This window comes from Festucalex cinctus, chromosome 1 (assembly GCF_051991245.1).
Source record: "Festucalex cinctus isolate MCC-2025b chromosome 1, RoL_Fcin_1.0, whole genome shotgun sequence".
NCBI lineage: Eukaryota > Metazoa > Chordata > Actinopteri > Syngnathiformes > Syngnathidae > Festucalex > Festucalex cinctus.
In genome coordinates this window covers 46,757,760-46,780,324 of record NC_135411.1, presented here as the reverse complement: position 1 = coordinate 46,780,324, position 22,565 = coordinate 46,757,760, and the positions used below count along the sequence as shown (strand labels likewise).

Genomic DNA, 22,565 nt, shown 5'->3' with positions numbered 1-22,565 from the left:
TTTTGAATCGAAAATCATTTGAATCAAGAATCGCAAATAAATTCTGAATTGAATCGTAGACCCAAAAATCGTAATCGAATCGTGAGACAGTCGACCACTGGTGCTTGAATGTGTATGTATGTGTGTGTGCGCGTTTTTTTTTAACTCTGCAAAGCGCTTTGTGACTTTGTCTGTGAAAAGCGCTATACAAATAAAACTTGCTTGCTTATTTTGAAATTTTGGAATACTTTATTTATTGTAGAAAACAATTGTTTAAGTTTTTATTAAACTTTTGAAAACATGCTTACTGCCCTTGGGAGATCCTGGAACATCCATCCATCCATCCATCTTCTTCCGCTTATCCGAGGTCGGGTCGCGGGGGCAGCAGCTTTAGGAGGGAAGCCCAAACTTCCCTCTCCCAAGCCACTTCAACCAGCTTCACCGGCATTCCCAGGCCAGCCGAGAGACATAGTCTCTCCAGCGTGTCCTGGGTCATTCCCGGGGCCTCCCGCCGGTGGGACATGCCCAGATCGCCTCTCCAGGGAGGCACCCAGGAGGCATCCGAACCAGATGCCCAAGCCACCTCAGCTGGCTCCTCTCAATGCGGAGGAGCAGTTGCTCAACTCTGAGTCCCTCCCGGATGACCGAGCTTCTCACCCTATCTCTAATGGAGAGCCCGGACACCCTGCGGAGGAAACTAATCTCGACCGATTGTATCCGGAATCTTTTTCTTTCGGTCACGACCCACAGCTCGTGACTGTAGCTGAGGGTTGGAACTAGGGCTGGGAATCTTTGACTGTCTCACGATTCTATTCGATTAGAATTTTTGGATCTACGATTCGATTCAGAATTGATTTTCGATTCTCGATTCAAACAATTTTCGATTCAAAATTATTTGATTGACAAATGATTTTTGCTTCAATTTACAGATATGCACAACACTCATCTATTCCAGTCTGCTTTGACAAAATGACAAAGAGAGACATTAAAGTGTTTTTTTGTTTTTTTGTTTTGTTTTTTTGTTTAAACATTTATTAATTTTGTATTGTAAGTGCCTTTTTCAACAAAAACAGCATGTGGGCTACAACTGCGTTTTCCCCTTCTTCTTCATTTCTAATTTAAATAAAATCGATTTTTGGATATTAATATCGATTCAATTCGATTAATAAATGAGAATCTCGATTCTTTTATGAATCGATTTTTTTGGCACACCCCTAGTCGGAACGTAGATCGACCGGTAAATCGAGAGCTTTGCCTTTTGGCTCAGCTCTTTCTTCACCACGACGGACCGATACGGAGTCCGCATCACTGCAGACGCTGCACCGATCCGCCTGTCGATCTCCCGCTCCATCCTGCCTTCACTCGTGAACAAGACCCCAAGATACTTAAATTCCTCCACTTGGGGCAGAATCTCATCCCCGACCCGGAGAAGACACGCCACCCTTTTCCGTCTGAGGACCACGGTCTCGGATTTGGAGGTGCTGATCTTCATCCCAACCGCTTCACACTTGGCTGCGAACCGCTCCAGTGAGAGTTGGAGATCCAGGCTTGATGAAGCCAACAGCACCACATCATCTGCAAAAAGCAGAGATGCAATGCTGAGGCCACCAAACCGGAACCCCTCAACGCCTCGGCTGCGCCTAGAAATTCTGTCCATAAAAACTATGAACAGAATCGGTGACAAAGGGCAACCTTGGCGGAGTCCAACCCTCACTAGAAACGAATCCGACTTACTGCCGGCAATGCGGACTAGACTCTGACAACGGTCGTACAGGGACCGAACTGCCCGTATCAGGGATCTCGGGACCCCGTATTTCTGAAGCACCCCCCACAGGACTCCCCGAGGGACACGGTCGACCGCCTTCTCCAAATCCACAAAACACATGTGGACTGGATGAGCGAACTCCCACGCACCCTCGAGGATCCTGCCGAGGGTGTCGAGCTGGTCCACTGTTCCACAACCAGGACGAAAACCACACTGCTCCTGCTGAATACGAAATTCGACTTCCCGACGGACCCTCCTCTCCAGCACCCCTGAGTAGACCTTACCAGGAAGGCTGAGGAGTGTGATCCCTCTATAGTTGGAACATTTTGTTAGATTTTTAAAACAAAGATGTCTATTGACGAAGATTTTTTTTTTTTTTACTCCAGTATTTTACGAACCCTCAAATAATTCAATCACATCAACATGTGCTTTAAAATTCCCCAAAAAATAAGAGCTTGAGTTTTTTTCAGATTTTGATGCCAATATTTTTCCTTCTAGTGAAAATGAATATCGGCTCCAAATATCGGTTATCGGCACCCTTGACTATAACTAATCAGCCTGAAAAAAACACATCGATCTATCTCAAGTTAGAATCTACACAAGTAAATAGTAATGAGAATAAAGATATTTACACATTGAATGAAGTGTGTCTAAACTTTTGGCCTTTACGCTATATGCTAGGTTTATCTGTGAAAAACAACTAATATTACATCTTACTGAACTGAAAGTGACTTCTTAGTGTAATACTGCCCCCAAGGTGCACACACCAAAATGAGCATAAGAATAATTGGCATTGAAGCATGAAATAGTGATGCACTTTGAATTCTATTTAATTTTTATTAATGTATTTTATATATATATATATATATATATATATATATATATATATATATATGTATTTTAAATAACCAAATGTCCTCTTTTGGGAAGACATTTGGGAGGACAGACCACTTTTTTCATCTTGTCCGGGCATCCAGGGGTTTTTATAAATTCATGAAAATTAGTGATGCACGATATGAAAAATTTCAACCGATAACCGATAATTTCCTGCTTTGTATGGTCGATACCGATACATAAATTTTTTTATATTTAATATAGCCTTCATATAATCTGCAATTTGTTCATCCACGAATGGAAAAACTGATGTTTTAGTAGCTCTGATTATGACAGCAAACAAATGTGTCTTTCAAATGTGTATTTTCTATTAGAGATAGACCGATATGCTTTTTTCAGGGCCGATACCGATTCCGATTATCGGTAGTCAAGGAGGCAGATAACCGATATTTGAAGCCGATATTCATTTGCAGTAAAAGTTAAAATGTTGGCACCAAATTTCGGAATAATGCAAACCCTAACTGTTCTTTACAATGGATTCTCACACTACACTTTTCATTTTACATCCTTCTATCTGCAATAAGACGTTGGTGGCGGGGGGGAGTTAAATGTGGGGGCCAATGTGACATTACCTTTTATAGCATTTGGGATACTTGTAGTTTTATTCTATAAATGTTATATTTTAATATTTTGAAGTAATAGGAGGAACCCTGTCATTCAAAATGTGCATCAGCTGTGGCATTACTTATTACTACAGCAAAAAAAAATAAAAATCCATGAGAAAAACTATTCATCCCTGAACACCATACAGTTCTTGTAGACCTTATTATGATTATTGTTATTGTTACCATATCGACAGTTTTGATAAGCTGAGGATCTTAAATCGAGAACAGCAATATCATGCTACTCCTCTCTACAAGAGAACTGTCAAAAGACACTTCATCATGTAGTTTACTGCCACTTAGGATGCCCCAATCAACGCAGAAAAAGGTAGAGTAAAATAACTTGGCTATAATAATAGTAAGAATAACTTGGTTAAACAGACATTGTTGCGGTGGACCGCTGCCAGTTTCTGCTGTTTAATGTGTTTTACACTTATAGACACATGTGTGTATATGGGCACACTATTCTCTCACTACTGTACTGTACTGTATCACTTAAAGGAACACTTTACTTATTGATCCATTTTTAGCAGCAAAAAGTTGCTACTTTTTCAATAATTAATTTGGTGACGTGATTATTTTTTTATGTACATTTAATAACTTTTAAACCATTGTTAAAATGAATCGAACGCCGGCATGTTTGTTACACGTGACTAAATAACCCGGATGTTTACGTCACTAGTGTGTAAACGCTACACTATGGAAGCACTATGCAACGCAGCCGTGCATCTAGCGTCAAACCCGGAAGGATTAAACCTTATCGCTTCGATCCAACACGACAAAATAACCCTACCGAAGGAAAGTCTGCCTTGGATGTGAAAGTTGTGGCGCCAGATGGTCTTTTCGGGCACAAAATAAACTTTAACGAACGAGTGAATCAGGCGGGGGGTGGTGCGGGAGCTGCACAGGAATGGACAATCCGCTAATGAATGTGTGCTGTCTGGAAATGAAAGAACTCGAGGATCGGTTCCTTGCGGACAATCTCAACTGCCAATATCCAACAGGTAAAGTGACACACAGCACGAGCAATGCAAAACGTGTGGAACTGACGAACTATTTCAGGAAAAAGAAAAAATAGTAAAATTAAATGTATCATCGTTACAGCGCCCAACCTCCCCTAGCTGTTTTTTTTCTTTTTTTGCGTAGCGTCCCGATGATGTAAACGAAAGCTTGCAAGAAGGTTGTGTATTAACCGTGTTTATTTATAGACAGAATGAAGTAAGGAAATGCGAGACGCCGTTACCTAGGCTGGTTACCACAGGAAGAACAGCGGGACAGAACACAAATGTAGTACGTCGCACACGACACATGATAATGACACTAATCCACATTTTATAAATTTTTTGGTAAAATAAGATTATGAACATGGTCAATTTGTGAAGTATAAACAACTTACGAGCTAATAAAACATAACGTCCTCGTCCCCGTACTTGACGATGTTCACACTCAAATGAATTATGAAATAAAACAGTCCGTGCAGTATAATAACGAATGCCCCCCCCCACCCCCTAAACATGCCTACCTTTCGCTTTAAATTTGCTTCGCTTCTCCGAGATCTTTCAGTGGCCGTAGGGAGACCTCGATTTGTGCCGGCTGTTGTGAGAGTGAAGGCTCGGTGTTGCTAGCAGTTGCGGAAGTAGCCGCCAGAGATCCTCCATCGGCTTGATTATTTCCCACGTCTGGTTCTTTAAAGATACTCGGTACTGCGTTGGGCTTTAGTATTAGGCGTGTGGCGTACCCCATCTCAAATTGTAACATATTTTCTTAGTCCTCATGCCTGAAATGTTCGCTGCGCGCACGCCTGCTTGTCCTTCGGGAGGTTGACAGCACTTAGCAAACAAACCATTGTCTACTCAAGTCGTTTTTTTTTGTTTTTTTTTTGTTTGTTTTTTTTAAGGGGGGTCTCGCGGGTTTTTCCTTGCCGACGCCTTGCAAAATTTTGCAATACACAAAGGCATAAGTGACAGTTTGTGTCCTCCTCGTTGTTATGTCTGCGTGAACTACTGTTCGCCAAGCGAGTATACACACTTGTTACGTCACCACTCGGGGGCGTTCCAACACGGAAGTACTTCTATGTTGAAGAAAAGTTAAATAAATCAATATAAGGGTGTATTCTTCAGCTCTTATGCATTTTTCGTAGCTAAACTAACTATTTACTGCCGATCAAGCCATACATGTAAAATTAAAGGAGCCTTCCTTTAATGGCACAGATGTACTTGTCTAAATAATAACTGGGCTGCAACATTGCTAATTCACATTAACAAGCACTGTCTTAGCTGTCCACATGAATAGTTACTAACACACGAGAAAGTTATACAACACACCAAACATGAGCTCATTATTCAAAGTATGATGCACGTAACGGAATTACATCACTGAATAGAGATAGACCGATGTGCTTTTTTCAGGGCCGATACCGATACCGATTATCGGTAGTCAAGGAGGCAGATAACCGATATTTGAAGCCGATATTCATTTGCAGTAAAAGTTAAAATGTTGGCACCAAATTTTTGAATAATGCAAACCCTAACCGTTCTTTACAATGGATCTCGCACTGCACTTTTCATTTTACATCCTTCCATCTGCAATACGACGTTGGTGGCGGGGGGGAGTTAAATGTGGGGGCCAACGTGACATTACCTTTTATAGCATTTGGGATACTTGTAGTTTTATTCTATAAATGTTATATTTTTATATTTTGAAGTAATAGGAGGAACCCTGTCATTCAAAATGTGCATCAGCTGTGGCATTACTTACTACAGCCAAAAAAAAATAAAAAATCCATGAGAAAAACTATTCATCCCTGAACACCATACAGTTCTTGCAGACCTTATTATGATTATTGTTATTGTTACCATATAGACAGTATTGATAAGCTTAGGATCTTAAATCGAGAACAGCAATATCATGCTACTCCTCTCTACAAGAGAACTGTCAAAAGACACTTCATCATGTAGTTTACTGCCACTTAGGATGCCCCAATCAACGCAGAAAAAGGTAGAGTAAAATAACTTGGTTATAATAATAGTAAGAATAACTTGGTTAAACAGACATTGTTGCGGTGGACCGCTGCCAGTTTCTGCTGTTTAATGTGTTTTACACTTATAGACACGTGTGTGTATATGGGCACACTATTCTCTCACTACTGTACTGTACTGTATCACTTAATGGCACAGATTTACTTGTCTAAATAATAACTGGGCTGCAACATTGCTAATTCACATTAAGAAGCACTATCTTAGCTGTCCACATGAATAGTTACTAACACACGAGAAAGTTATACAACACACCAAACATGAGCTCATTATTCAAAGTATGATGCACGTAACGAAATTACATCACTGAACATTAATTGCAGCCGACTACGGCCGTAGATGTTACATATTAGTGGCATCCATTGAGAGGATAATGTCTAACATACGGAAGAGAACACGTTCGTGTAGTTAAACGGTGTTTGAGAAACTTAATTTGTTACGGAGCGGACTTTAACGAGGTGCACAACGAGCTGTCAATCAAATCGACGTCGAAGCTTAAGGCACACAATGGCAAACCAGTGCGACAAATAAACACAATATAAAGTAACTAAACGCTATTTAGTGTCACTGTGGCATCTAACTGCATAATAACCGCTATGCAACAAGTAGTGGACGTGACCCAGAATGCAATGTGTGCGTCACGAGAGGTAAATATAATGACATTACTCTACTCTTAACATGGAACTAGAAGACAATATAATAATGACAACTGTTAATATTTGGAACCTTTCTAACAAACATTGTTTACTTAATTAAGTGAAAATGTGGGTGATTCCCTCCCCGAGTAGTTCAAGTAGCGAATTAGCTACTGGATGTTAGCATACATGCTAAGCTGAACACACCACTGTTAGCTAGGGGGGATTCAATGCAAGGCAATGCAGCTCCATTCATATAGTGCATTTAATACACAACAAAATTCAATGTGTTTAGCTTATCATGGTGAAAAGTTCGGCGGAGTCTCTTCTCTTTTAACTTACCTTCGAAGCATGTGTCTCGCGTTGTGTCCGTGGGTGCGTGTGTGACCGCCTACTGTGATACACGGCATACACTACTGATTGGTTCTGGCTCTTGCACGGCTAACCAATCAAATGCTGCTATGGGCGTTACGTTGCTGGAGTTGGACTCCATAACAGACAGAGACGCTCTGGGCTGCATTCGAAGCGAAAAGACGGAGTTTTAAATGGATCGCTTATATCGGCCGTCAGATTAATAAAACAGTCCGATACCGATATGTACCAATATGTCAAATATCGGCCCCGATTATCGGCCCGACCGATTATCGGTCTATCTCTATCACTGAACATTAATTGCAGCCGACTACGGCCGTAGATGTTACATATTAGTGGCATCCATTGAGAGCATAATGTCCCAAATGACAGCAGACATGACGTGAAAAGAGAGACAAAACGAGCAAATAAGCACACTATACTTTAGTGCACTTCTCTACTAATGCCAAACATACGGAAGAGAACACGTTCGTGTAGTTAAACGGTGTTTGAGACACTTAATTAGTTACGGAGCGGGACTTTAACGAGGTGCACAACGAGCTGTCAATCAAATCGACGTCGAAGCTTAAGGCACACAATGGCAAACCAGTGCGACAAATAAACACAATATAAAGTAACTAAACGCTATTTAGTGTCACTGTGGCATCTCACTGCATAATAACCGCTATGCAACAAGTAGTGGACGTGACCCAGAATGCAATGTGTGCGTCACGAGAGGTAAATATAATGACATTACTCTACTCTTAACATGGAACTAGACAATATAATAATGACAACTGTTAATATTTGGAACCTTTCTAACAAACATTATTTACTTAATTAAGTGAAAATGTGTGTGATTCCCTCCCCGAGTAGTTCAAGTAGCGAATTAGCTACTGGGTGTTAGCCTACATGCTAAGCTGAACACACCACTGTTAGCTAGCGGGGATTCAATGCAAGGCAATGCAGCTCCATTCATATAGTGCATTTAATACACAACATAATTCAATGTGTTTAGCTTATCATGGTGAAACGATCGGCGGAGTCTCTTCTCTTTTAACTTACCTTCGAAGCATGTGTCTGTCGCGTTGTGTCCGTGGGTGCGTGTGTGACCGGCTACTGTGATACAGGCATACACTACTGATTGGTTCTGGCTCTTGCACGGCTAACCAATCAAATGCTGCTACGGGCGTTACATTGCTGGAGTTGGACTCCATAACAGACAGAGACGCTCTGGGCTGCATTCGAAGCGAAAAGACGGAGTTTTAAACGGATCGCTCATATCGGCCGTCAGATTAATAAAACAGGCCGATACCGATATGTACCAATATGTCAAATATCGGCCCCGATTATCGGCCCGACCGATTATCGGTCTATCTCTATTTTCTATATGAAATGGCTAACAAATAATTACACAAAAATAAAAAGTTAGTTCATGTATGTATGCATTATGCAATAGGAATGCATTTATTCAACCCTAAGTGCAATAGTGCATGAGGATGAGGTAGGTGAACGTTTGGTAAAAAGATATGCATTGACATTTATCAACCTTAATTTAAAAAAAAATTGAAATCAAGTAAATAGACAAAATTGGTATTGCAGCAACCCTTGTGGGTGTGTGGGTGGTTATGTTGTTTCTCGTGGTCCCGTGAGGGAAACAGAGACTGGAAAATAATAAATAAATAAATAAACAAGCTGCTTACATTCGCGTGTTTTGTTGTGGCTTGGTTACAGCCGACAGTAACTGGCATTAAATAGTTCACTGCTTGGCTTGGCTTTAAAAGTTAAACGCTAAAGTTAGCGCTATGATGGCCATAACTTTGGCATTAATGGCTTTAGATTTGTTGTTTCTGCCTTGCTGTCTTCTTAACTTAGCGCCGTTAGCCTAGCAACATTAGCTGCTACAGCTGTGCCTCATTCAAGTTCGTTCAAAACGGCTCTGCTCCGCTTTCTCTCCTCTGTGCTTGCCAAAAGTCGTCTGGATGGTAATTGTCATTCCGCCTTTAGATTTGTTGCTGCTGGCTTGTTAGCTTAGCGCCGTTAGCCTAGCAACATTAGCTGCTGCCTCTGTGCCTCCTTCAAGTTCGTTTCGTTCAAAACGGATCTGCCATGATGAAGGATTTTCAGGTGAGCAAACGCCTTCTTTCCTCCTCTTCGAATCCTTGCTGAAAATGTTTTGATCTTCTGCCATGGAGAAAAACTACCACACTGGTGAGGAGGACATGTTGATTGCTACGTGCTAGTCTAGACACTAGTGTGGGGCGGACCAAGCTTCGGTTAAGCCGTTTATTTTTATTATTATTATTATTATTATTATTATTATTATTATTTTTGAGATGCTGGTCTACAAGCGAGAGGCGTCATAGATGATGTAATCAGCGCAACATGGTCTATACAAGACGTAAGCAGCGCGACTTGGTGTATTGTAGGGTCCTCACGTTGCAAACAGTGTACAGACTTTAATAGATATATCGGACCTCTGTATCGGCTAAAATATACATATCGGGGTGCTGAAAAATAACGTCATATTTTCCCCATATCGGCCGATATTGTATCGGCCCCATAAATATCGTGCATCCCTAGTTAAAACAAACCCGCGGGGGGGGGGGGGGGGCGCTTGTTAGGGGGGGGTGGAGGTATGGGTGGGTGGGGGGTTGGGTGTTGGGGGTCGGGGGGGTCGGTGTGGGCCGGGGCTGGGGCGGGGGTGTTCCGGGCGTCTGGGTTGGCTCGCCGACCGGTGTCCGCTCGGGTGGCTTGGGGGTGGCCTTGGTGCTGCCGCGGCCTGGGGATTCCGGGGGGGGGGGGGGGGGGGGGGTGCTCGCTTTGCTGGACCGCGGTTGACGGCTTCTTTCTTTGGTGGTGGTCCTTATGCATGCCAGATCCATCGCGCCAGCATCTACTGAAACTCAAACAGAAGTTGCCTCTCCCTCCCACAGCCCCTTGAATCAGTGGGTGCTGGTGTCTGTGGATCTCACTTTGCTTTATCTATCCTTCCCTCCTTCCTCTCTTTAGTTTTTCCTCTGGTCACTTGAGATCTCAATTTATTGGAAGTTTGAGGTTTCTGGGGTTGGCATAAGACTCTGGTTTTGTAACCACGCAGGAGGGGTTTGGTTGGTGCTGGATTTCACTTTGATGGATTGGATGTACTGGCTTCTATGGATCTCACTCTACCTCATCGATCCTTCCCTCCTTCCTCTCTTTAGTTTTTCCTCTGGTCTCTTGAGATCTCGCTAATTTGCTGGAATTTAGAGGCTTCCGGGGTTGGCGTAAGACTTCGATTTTGTAACCATGGGGAAGGCAGGAAGTGTTTGGTCGGTGCTGGATTTCACTTTGATTTATCTTTCTTTTCTCTTTATTTTTTCTGACCTTTTCTCTGGTCTCCTGACCATTTGAACCTCACAACTCTGGCAAGATTCTGAAGTACCTGGTTAAGGCGAAGGGTAATGGGATATTTATAAGGTTTTAGGTGAATTAATGAGTATAAATTTATACGTATTTGCACGCACACGCACGCAAACGCACACACGCAAACGCACACACGCAAACGCACGCATGCAAACGCACACAAACGCACGCACACATACACACCCAAAAAAAAAAAAAAAAAAAAAAAAAAAGAGCAATGATGATAAGACGTTGAATCGGTAAGACTACCGAATGAACAATTCTGAGCTCTTAAAAACAAAAAAAAAACAAAAAAAACACAAACGTGCACAATGTCGCATTGTCCAATCAGCTTGAAGTATTGTACAGAATGTCCCGCCTTTCCCGAGCAAATCATCGTTGGGCAGTCCCAGATTGGTATATTGGGGAGAACTCCCTTGAGTGAATCACAATATCAGTCTGGCTATTCCCAGGTTAGTAAAGTGATAGTTTGTCAGCAAATAGCTTGGGATATGTTTCATCAGAAAAAAGTAAATAGATGAATTTATGAATAGTAAACTTTGAATATGCATAGAATTGCTGTATTAATTACACTCAATTTCAGTACTGTTAATTTTCCATCCCAATGTTCATAAAACAGCCATCGCTCATTCCTACTTGTTTTGAATAAGCACCTTCATTTGTGCTGAGATTTGAATCTGTGCCGAGATTTGAACGGTGCTCTTATCAGGAGGGTGAATTGTTATCGTCTGGGTGTAGTTTGTTGTGTTTGTTCCTCTCCTGTAGCACACCAGCGTGGGAGGTCGTGATAGATGGCCAATGTTATGTTTTTAACTTGGGTTAATTTTAGCTACTGGAGTGAGATTAGGTCCCACTCTGGGCTGCTCTGACCTCACAGAGTGAGAAGCTAATCGGGATTTGGCCGCCGCCGCTCAGACGGTTTATCTTCCCCAGTTTGTCACTGGTGTGTGTGAGAAAGACAAAATGAGACGGCAGGAGAAAATCTGGTGAATGAATGAGAGTGGCTTTGAATGGAGCCTTTGCAAGCGGTGATCGCGACTTTATAGTGTGTGTGTTCTTCATGGCAGAACTTCAGTGTGGTTCTTTTGATGACCATTTAACTTGTCAACACAACATGCGTGGAATGGTTTGGTCAGCCGATCTCGAGATGGAATTGGCTGAAGCTGATGATGTTATGGTAAGGTTAAGAAATTCCAAAATACTTTGAGTGCCGTCTGTCTGTATTTTAAAGATCATGTTGTTTTGAAGCCGCAAAATATTTAAGATTTTCATGGTGCAACTATCTATTATCTTAATTATTGATTAATCTCTTCTGTTGATTTTTTATTTTTTTTGGCAAATAATCGATGAATGGGTTAAGGTTTAATTCCCATCCCCTTTTGCCCAAAAAAGTGGACATTTCCAATTGACAGTGCAACACAAACAAATTTTGTTACTGGTAAACATGCCAGAAAACAAATTAAAAGCAGATGTTTGCAAATGTAATTCAAGACAAAGATAATCAGTCTTTTTTTTTTTTTTTTTGCTGGAGGACTACAGATATATGAGAATATTTACTATTAAAGTCCATGGATTTTGACAATTTTAAATTTAAGAAAGTCTCTAAATGATTAATCACATAAAAAAAAAAAAAAAAAAAAAAGGATTATACCTCTACAACAGTGATGTCAAACATACGGCCCGCGGGCCGGATTAGGCCCGCAAAGGGGGTTAATCTGGCCCTGATTGATTTTGTATAGTAAAAAAATAAATAAATAAAATTATAATGTCGGACTACCGGTAATTAATCAGCCGGCCACACAACATATTAATTTGTAATTTCACAAGCAGTCCTCAGATGAGCAATGCAACTTGTACGGGGAATTGTCATGGATGTCATTTTACACACAACTTAAAATTACGTTTTTCTTTTATTATTATTATTATTATTATTTATTTATTTATTTATTTATTTTAATCATAGACCGACAAACGCGTTAAATAGGATTAGCGTCCTTTTAACGTCATTAACTGCAGCCACACAATGCATTCTGGGAACAATATATATGCAAAACAGGTGCATTTAACACGTCCGGAACATATACCGGCAAAGTGTTGCCGTGTTCGATTTGCATATGTTATTTTTCGGAACAATATGATTACAGTTGAGCTCCGTAATTTAGGGCTGGTCCACGAAAATCTGCATATAAATGACGGCAATCGTTACAACTTATATAGAGTTATTTTACCGATGCGGCCCACTTGGTAATATATTTTTCCTCCTTGTGGCCCCTGAGCAACATGAGTTTGACACCCCTGCTCTACAACATTTAAAGATAGTCAATCTTTATTTAGCTGAACCGTCACGGGAGTAATGACATGTAAATATCTGGATTTTTTTGCCAACAATTCTGCCAAATGTCTGCCGACTGCGTTATATGCGCAATTATTCTTTATGCTACCCAACAACCAAAAAATTCTGGAACCATGATGTTTTTTAAATGAAATCAGCGTTGCCTTGAGGTGTTTAATTTGTTCAGAGACCACACTCATAACCCAAAGAATTTGAATCTCAAGTCGTCCTTTCCCATTAAACTTATTAAAAATGCCATTAATCCGTTTTGATTGACCCCCACCTCGCCCAAAACATAAAAATGTACGATGTTATTAAGAAGAAAAATAACACTATATTGTACTTTATAAGCACACAGTAATGATTAAATTACACAGAATGTAAAGAATAAAAAAATGACGCATTTATTGCTTCAATTCAATGGACATTATGCTGCACTTTTGGGTGTCCACACTGGCCACCTGGGGGTAGTGTAATACAGACAAAGGGATATACTGTACATGACGACGTTTCTCACAAAGCTGTAGTTATATTAGCTATTTTTGAAGCGAGTAAAGAATACATTCCTGTGAGTATTGTTATATTGTCTGTCTACATGTGTTGCGCCACCTCTTGAGTTCAATTATCTGTTGTTTAAATGGTTTATAACACGAGATGTACAGATGCTGTTCATGGTCCCATCTGTGACATTTTGCATTGTTTGCTAGCATTAAGCTAAGTGGACTTTCCTAAGGCAAACTTAAAATACAAAATGTGTAATTTATTTTTATGTTTAGTTTGATAGTAAACTTCAACTGGGAGTGTGCAGTATTTTCCAAGCTGCCACTTGTTGCGAAGTGAGTTGAGGTCACTGCCACCACCATACAGTGCCCATGTCCCAAATTTTTGCTTGCAAATCAAAGCAAAAGCGGCTCGTATCTCACAGGCACCACTTTAATATTTAAGTTAATTTTTCAGTCTTCAGTTGTGTTAATGTTAGAAATATTACAGACTTTCCAAAACTCCTGCAAAAGGAAGGATTCATTAATTGTAAAATGCTTAATTATGAATGAATCAACTGTATTTTCTTACATTTTAATCATAGCACTGTATGTTTATATTAGGGGTGTGAATTGCCTAGTACCTGACGATTCGATTCGTATCACGATTCACAGGTCACGATTCGATTCGATACCGATTAATCCCGATACGAATTTATAAGTCGATTGTTGCGATTTTTTTCCATTCAAATTTATAATATAATACTAATCAGTACGCTTGTAGAGTGTAAGATTTATATGAAAATGTATTATTTATTTATCTGAAATTTCAGTCTTATAGAGGTTGTAATCTGTTTCATGTTTGAACAGCATTAAAATAAAATATTAAGGCTTAATGTTCCGTTCATATAACATTCTTCCATGCTCAAGGTGTGAATCCTAACCCGAAGTCAGACGTTTTGTTGAATATTTTTCCATTAAAAATGGAAGTTTAAAAATCGATTCACACACACACACAAAAAAAAAAAAAAAAAAAAAAGGCAATGATGATAAGACGTTGAATCGGTAAGACTACAGAATGAACAATTCTGAGCTCTTAAAAAAATAAAAAAAAATAAAAATTAAATAAATCGATTTTTTTTTTATTGAATCGATTCGAGAATCGCGCGATGTAGTATCGCGATATATTGCCGAATCGATTTTTTTTTAACACCCCTAGTTTATATGATGGCAATTTATGACCTATTTAAGGAAATTTGGGTCCTGATAGCTGTATTGTAAGTATTGTGTATTCTACTGGATTAACAGGAATCCTTCCACTATTTTAAACACTACTTTGATTAGCTATAAAAGGGCTGATCATCAAAGCAATCAGCAGTGAAAATAAGCCTTATTTGCAGCCTCGGTGTAATGGGATCAGCTAGTAGCACGTCACTACTGTTTTCACAATGACACGGGAAAGGAAGTGCTTCCTAATTTCTCAGTGATGGTTGATGATGGCTTGTAGAATACAGGTCAATAATACAGTTAGACCGATTTTAGTTTTCTCAAGGCTGATACCAATTATTAGTAGTCAAAGAGGCCGATAACCAATATTTGGAGCCGATATTCACTTTCAATAAAAGGCTGTTGCCTCTTAGTGAGATATGAGCTTTATCACAACAGCTTATCTTAAAACATTCAGGCTGTTTGGGGCAAGCGGTTGTGTCTTCGAGCAGGTGAAAAAGTCCGGTGGGTTTTCTCCACGTGGAGCTGCTTTACCTGTACGTCACAGTCTGGCAGAGAGCCATGTGCCAGGTACCAAAGCTAATCCCTGCATCTCATTGTTAAATTTACACCTGTGAGCTGGCTAACACGGCAATGCTGTAACAAGTCAGCGTGAATAAGTGGCAATTTGTTGAGCTTTAACTTGACCACTTTAACATACGGGAGGGGTAAAACTATTTAAAATGTTTATATTAGGGGTGTTAACAAAATCGATTTGGCAATATATTGTGATATTACAGTGCAAATTTCTTGTAACAATTCAATATGCGGCTGCATCGTTTTTTAAACATCCATTTTTGATGAAAATAATCAACAAAACGTCTTACTTATTGTTGGGGTTCACACATTAAGCATGGAAGAATGTTATAATAATGGAACATGAAGCCTTAAATTTTATTTCAATACTGTTCAAACATAACCTTGCTCTCAAAATGAATTCTCGCGGTATTTGTGAGTTAACAAAGTCCGGAGAATCCATCTTGTACCGAGCCTGTTGATTTACACCGTGGTTCGGAACAAATCACAGAGCCACATTGTTTGGGGCGGGACATGCAGCTGTGACGAAACCAGGAAGCCAGCGCAGTTGCTGGTGCTAACAAACAAAACTAACATGGACGAATGGACGCTACAATTAACGCACCGCATTATTGCCGCATGCTTGCTAAAACAAACGGGTTGCAGGAGCAAAGCTGTGACTTCGATTCTACTTTATTCAACAATTTAACAATGAATGTACTCAAGTTATTTTTTGATCAGTCTTCATTCACAAATCCATCAACGTCCTTATCTTCTGTATCTGAATTGAACAGCTGAGCAATTTCTCCTTCAAACATGTCAGGTTCCCGCTCGTTGTTTATCTCGTTGCCGTGCGGCTGTTTAGCAATGATGCCGGCTTTCGCAAGCCCAGTCGTCCACAATCTATTCACATACGGTGGCGTACTCGCCTGATGCTGCCTCCCAGTTTGGTGAAAGTTCGCCATCTCATCCAGCGCACAAAGGCCGCTCAGAACTTAATTTCAACGCCAAGTTTACACCAATGTCCAGCAGTTGGAGACTTGGAGTTACTTCGTTAGTTCTCCCAGAATGATGACAAACTCCCCACAGGATTACACCGCGCGTGTGCGTTGTGGATCTGCTCCGCTCAGTCTTGACTTCGTGCTCTGCGGACACGTCAATTTTGAATTATTTTTCTTGCTTCCTCCACCGATGTAGAATTCTCTCGTGCCTCCATGTACAAATGTGTAGCTGATTGCAGTTTAAATTGTGCCTCATAAGCATGTGTCTTCGCTGATCCCATTTTCCCAAATTCCTTGACCAAACCAATGTTTATCAGTGTAAATACCGACCGTATTTTGTTGTCCGTTCCTGCTCGACCTTGCGGCAGCACGTCGCCAATAAGGTGGGCTCCAAACGGGGTGGATGAAATGAACTGCGGGAGACAGGAGGTCACACTGCAGTCTGGTGTTTTATTTTATCCCTGTTTTTATTCACTTTCTCGTTTAATCTCCACATTCGAGTACATACAGCCTCAAATCTCTTCCGTGTTCTTCCTGCATGCGCGCTCCAGTCACACGTCTTACGCAGTCTTTCACAGTGGCTTGAGGAAGCAGCCAACTAAGGAACGAGCACCCACCAATCAGAAACGTGTGGTAGCACAGAAAATTTTCTCCGATTCTTGGTTGGAAGGATAACGTCTTTGGAACTCAGCGCACACTTAAAGGCACTTTTTTTTTCTTTTTTTTTCTTTTTTTTTTTTCTGGCTGGCTCAAAGGTGCGGCGTGTCGGATTGAAGGAACAACGTTGTGCCGCTGCTGAATGAATACAACGAAAACGCTGTATTGTGACTCACCACTTCCCTCCTCTCATCTTGTAGGGGGATGCCAGGGGCCACCTGGTGTCAGAGCGGCTGGGCCTTGGCAACAATCTGGACCTGTCAGACACCATGGTCCAACAGAAACTGGAAGAGATCAAGGAGCAGATTCGTCGTGAGATCCGAAAGGAGCTAAAGATCAAAGAAGGTGCAGAGAATCTGCGCAAGGTACGTTGACTGTCTGCATGATCTATGTCAACCAAAAATACACACGACTCCCAAGACGTTACAGATGTCAGGTTTTTGGGCGAAATTTAAGGATGTTGTGGATTTTGCTGTTCAGCTCCAGTTATGAAAACATTCTAAAACATTGAACAGTTGGGCATGTGCACTGAAAGGTTTAGCAGTCAAAGTTCACCTGTAAAGATTTATAGTGCATTTCATAGTGCATCCTGAAATTTCAAGTAAGTCCAATATCCCAAACTTTCTGTGAGTACTGTATGTAGAGTGTGCATTGTATAAGATAGACTTTGTCATGGCTGGACTCTTGCCAATTCTCCTCAGGTCACAACAGACAAGAAGAGCCTGGCTTATGTCGACAACATGCTGAAAAAATCGAATAAGAAGGTTGAGGAGCTTCACCAGGAGCTACAGGAGCTCAACGCCCACATTGTGGTAAAAGACCCTGAAGAACTGCAAGGTAACTTCAACAAACGGTGTTCCCATCTCTGTGCAAATCTGAATTAGTATTGGTGCAATGGATCATCATTAATCAGTGGTTGGTTTGGATCGAGGCTCCACAGTTCGGATTGTGTGCAATCCACGGATTGGTTGGTAAAAAGAAAAAAAAAACTGTGCATTCACATTTGATACCATTCTGACATGTCAAGGAAGCTGAAACGTACTCAATGTAACGCGCCAAGCCTAACTTCAAAATAAAGTTTACCAAATACATTGCCGACAATGCAAATAGCCTTAGTAGACTTTTACTTTAAAGTTGTCCCACTTCGTGGCGTGATAGCTAGTTTGACTTCCCTTTTAGATGTTTAAGATTTCTTTATCGTAGTTTTGACATTGTAGTTGCGACCAACATCAACACAACGCTATCCCGAACTCATTTTCAATTGCTAATTTAGGACGCTAAGAAACCGATAATTAATTACGCCGTCATTGTATGATACGGCAGAAGTCTTCGACGTAAGTGGCTAGCGGCTAGTTGTTAGCTTTACCAATGAGTGTCTGGGTGGTAGGAAGCTGTAAATGAGTTTGACAGATGCTACCTGGCTTTCTTCAAATCTTTTTTAATATTAAGTTTGTTATTTTATTAGCAACAATGTGTCCGTTATTACCGGGTACTTGAACGCCAAGTATCACATAGTAAATAATTTTGACATCGTTGTGTCAGAACACACCAGTATCAACATCAGCACATCCACGTACACAGTCCCAGTCAGTCTTTGGAGGTGACTCACTCTCGAGAGACTGACATTGTTGCATTCCACATTCCACTGACAGTTACAATGAGATGACGATTGTTCCCTTCCAAAGCTGTTGAAAGCTGGCTCCCATGCTTGTGTCAACAACAGTGAAAAAGTCAACCCCAACTGCGGCGTTTGTTCAGCACGGTCGCTTTACACCGGTAGACCCGTAAGGCGAGCGATCACATGGAAGCAAGCGAGGGAATGGTGTTTGTCTGCCTGATGGTGTTGACATTCCCCGGTTCAGTTGACGTTGGGAAGTAAACCAGGAGGGCCGTGTGTTTTGGGGAAGGGAAGCAGCGTTGTCTCGGTAAATGGTTATCTGGAGTGGGAACAAATTTAGCTTGATTCTGTCTGGTGAACAAGGTCTTTCTTTCAGTGTGACATGTCACCACCGGAATGTTGCTGACCATGGTGAAATGACGGGAGAGCTGGGAATTTAGTGAGTCTCGGCTCCGGAGTCATGGGACAACCTCTTGACACGCAGTCAACTCTTGAACAGCGCCTTTTCCAAATTAGTCTGAAACCGTGCTGCACGCAGTCAAAATGAGCGGATTTTGTTGCCTGACAACACTGGGGCTGGTGTGGGATGTCTGCTTATCGCAAACCAAGTCTCTCAGGCCTGATGCAGAGTCACTTATCAGCTTTCCCACTACACATCAACTCCTTTTCCACGACAGATGTGACTTGACTTAAGAGTTTAATTCCTTCCAGGGAAACGCTTGGAACTCAAAACACTCGTATCTGAAATCCTTTCACATTGAAATGAAAGAAAAAGCAATTAATCTGTTGTCTTGTAGCCCAGCAATAGCTCTACCTTTTTATTAAAACTTGTACGTCAAGACACTTATACTCGGTTCATTACGGATTTTACACACAGACACTGCATGTTCAATATTTTTTTTAAAGACATTTTATGCTTACAATTTTTTTATATGTCCCAATATAAAAATCTAGGGCTGGGTATCTATTCTAATTTCCTAAATAGATTCGATTTCAATTCACAAGAGTTCAGTTTGATTCCATTTTGATTTTTTCCTGATTCACTTCACTTCAATCTGATATTGATTAATTATGGAACATCAATTCTTCTTAAATATCAAGGACATGATAAAAACTCCACAGCCATTAAATTCCAAATTAAGTTTTGCGGAGGCAGTAACTAGTTCAAAGTAGGGCTGTCACTAACGACTTTTTATTTTCAAATTGACTTTACTTCTCATATTTTTAACGACTAATCGACTTTTATTATTATTATTATTATTATTATTATTATTATTATTATTATTATTATTATTATTGTTGTTTTTGTTATTTATTTTTAGTATTGAGGCCACAAATGTTGAACATCAGTGGATAATCTGCATATAAACATATAAATACCCATTGTTCCTTCGGAGTTATTGCTCCGGTATCCATGATCCGTGGCGTCGATTTCGCCATCCCATTCACTCGGCAGTCATGCCGCTGTACTGATCCATGAGCGTTTAAAAGTCTTGGTGTATCTTTGCAGGTCGTGTGAGTGTTTGTTGTTCACCTCACCAAGCTTGGCAGCAATAACGTGCATGGTGGTTCACTGGCTTGAGTGACTCCGATTCACAGTCGTGCTGTCTTCCTCTCCCAAATGTTTAGAAGAGCCTGTACCTCTGTCCTCTTATCCATTCACTTTTTCTCCATTTTAAAATGGTGCAACCAATGAGGACATAATCTTAACTAATAAATATTGTAAATACTGTACGAGTGTACATGTACGCTTGCAGTAAAAGACCTGTATGCTCGCAGTTAGGCTAATGGTGGCTGTTCAACACACCTCCAAATTCAAACAACCAATCAGACCAACCAAACAGGAGCCATTTTTTACTTTACTCACTCCGGCGTGTCCGCATCCATCTCACGAAAGTTTGCATCATACGCTGCGCGGTGGCATAAAAAGTCAGTGTGAAACATGGACGGCGACGGCGCAAACATGGTTCCGGGCGGAGTGTCGACTTAAATTTTTCCAGTCAACCTATTTTTAAAGTCGACCTAGTCGACTTGGTCGACTTTTTTTACCAGCCCTAGTTCAAAGATTTACTTTATTTGTGAAAGTGACGCGTGTTCACTTACGTGTTACACAAACATGCATGAAGCATGGCGTCACTTTACTACAGTGACACCATTAATGTCATCAAGCGGTGGGGCTGAACAAGGAATTGGCACTGAGGTATTTGGAAGTAAAGATAATAAGTTATCTTAAATGTGGAAAGCAGAGGCGGTGTGACTTGCACTGTGTGCAATGTGAGCGTTTCGTGTGGCGGAAAGGAGATACAGTATGCGTTGCTGCACTGCTGCACTTCATTCAGCCAAGCTCCATTAGGAACTGGCGACTTGCACGTGCTTCGTGCCATCCCGGCGGATCCAGCTGCGGGTGCGCTTCGTTTCCTCCCTGCGAATCCAGCTGCGGTGCCTGCACCGGTGACTCTAGAGTCTGGATGCCCTTTGAAGGGAGCCCGGCGCCTAGCCTAGCGCAGTCGCCAAATTCCGCCCAGATTGTGTTTTTCACACACCCATATATACTGTATTTTTTCTTCCTAAAGTAAAATATTTGGTTAGCCCATCAATTTGTGTTAAGTAGTATGCTTTATAACGGCGACAGTAACTCATAGATGTGCCAAAAAAGGAGGTTTTAAATGGTTTACTTAGTTTAACCACTGTGACTGTCTACTCATCATATAAAAGGTCACCATATAAAAGGTGTTGAGGTAGTTTTGTTTGAAAAAAACATCTGTAGTAAGATTTCTTGCTATGATGTCATTGTTGTGGGAGCATTTCTTCCCACTTTCTCTTTGCGTTCCCATCGGAAACCGATGGGAGGGTTGCCCTTTGTCAGCTGTCCAGCAGTGACATCATCCCTGGAGCTATTCGGTAGCTCCGTGTCTTGTCCTCCCTCCCACTGGGGGCTGAACTGCATTAAAAAGGAGGAGGGAATTCTCAGCTTGATTCAACCTCCACTCCCACTCTCAGGGAGCGAGAGAAACCCAAATGTGAACTGCATGGTTTGGACAGCACTTGCGTATTTGATTTTGGCATTTAAGATTACCATCACACTAATGTATTGTTTTAGTATAAGCAAGATATTCTTACTGGTTAAGAAAACCAGTTCAACAGCAGTTTTTAAGTGGGAGCCCCTTTTTAGGAGGGAAGAATGCTACTAGGATACAATAGACATATGAAGTTGCAATTCATGTCTGGAGAAGTCAGGCCGGTTTTCTTGCCAACTCGACGTGTGCATACGTGTGCACATTTATATAAGTGTGTAAAGGAAGTGTTCTGCTCTATCAGGGAAAGTTTATGCCCCTTTCAAGTACAACAGTGAAAATGCATTCTTTGGATATTTTTCAGTTCACCGATTTTGCGAAATGTTTTAATCTGATGTATTACATTCAGGGTTTGATCTGTTCAAAGTTTCTGTTGTGATTGAAACAAGCTTATTAAAAAACATTTCATCCTCAGAAATTACTATTTATGACAAGTTCTTGTCTCTCTTCTGTTACAAATCTTAATGTTATTGCAACAGTGTTGTCTTTGTACTTAGAACAAATGAAGTGCTGTAATAACAAATTACACTCCACTGAGCGTCCTGAAGTTGCTATCTGCCAGGTTTTCTGTAAGCAAACTTATAAGTAATCGTGCAAAGCTGCCGGATTGTTCAGCTAACCTCCACATGCCAAAAATAGTACATGCAACTAAGGAGAGTTCAGTTTCAAATCTATTTGTGACAAACTCCAGCAGCAGTCATATTCTATAGCAGCGTTTGTCTGCAAAATGCCATAAGCCTCTAACTCTTCCTGTTGTATCTTTCTCCTCAGAATGCCCCCTGACCCCAGATACCCCAAACAGTGAGAGCCGAATGTGCACAAGCAGCAGCCGCCTGGCCGCCCTGAAAAGACAGAACGACATTGAGCTCAAGGTCAAACAGGGTGCAGAGAACATGATTCAAATGTACTCCAATGGGCCATCAAAGGTAGGCTTCACCAATACATAAAGCTACATA

At 41.0% G+C, this 22,565-nt stretch overlaps 1 protein-coding gene across 6 annotated transcripts in view; it reads left to right on the top strand.

Annotated features, from left to right (window-relative positions):
* The window catches only part of pkn2a (protein kinase N2a), a 53,633-nt gene that overhangs the window by 12,777 nt on the left and 18,291 nt on the right, over positions 1–22,565 (top strand). For 3 of the 6 annotated variants that reach the window (XM_077538121.1, XM_077538154.1, XM_077538129.1), the window contains 3 exons: positions 17,118–17,282; positions 17,619–17,754; positions 22,381–22,535. In XM_077538121.1, the coding sequence (XP_077394247.1) occupies positions 17,118–17,282; positions 17,619–17,754; positions 22,381–22,535 (456 nt within the window). Of the gene's footprint in view, positions 1–11,598; positions 11,844–16,853; positions 17,016–17,117; positions 17,283–17,618; positions 17,755–22,380; positions 22,536–22,565 lie in introns of those variants that run through there. The other 3 variants (XM_077538137.1, XM_077538145.1, XM_077538165.1) reach the window with 3 other exon arrangements.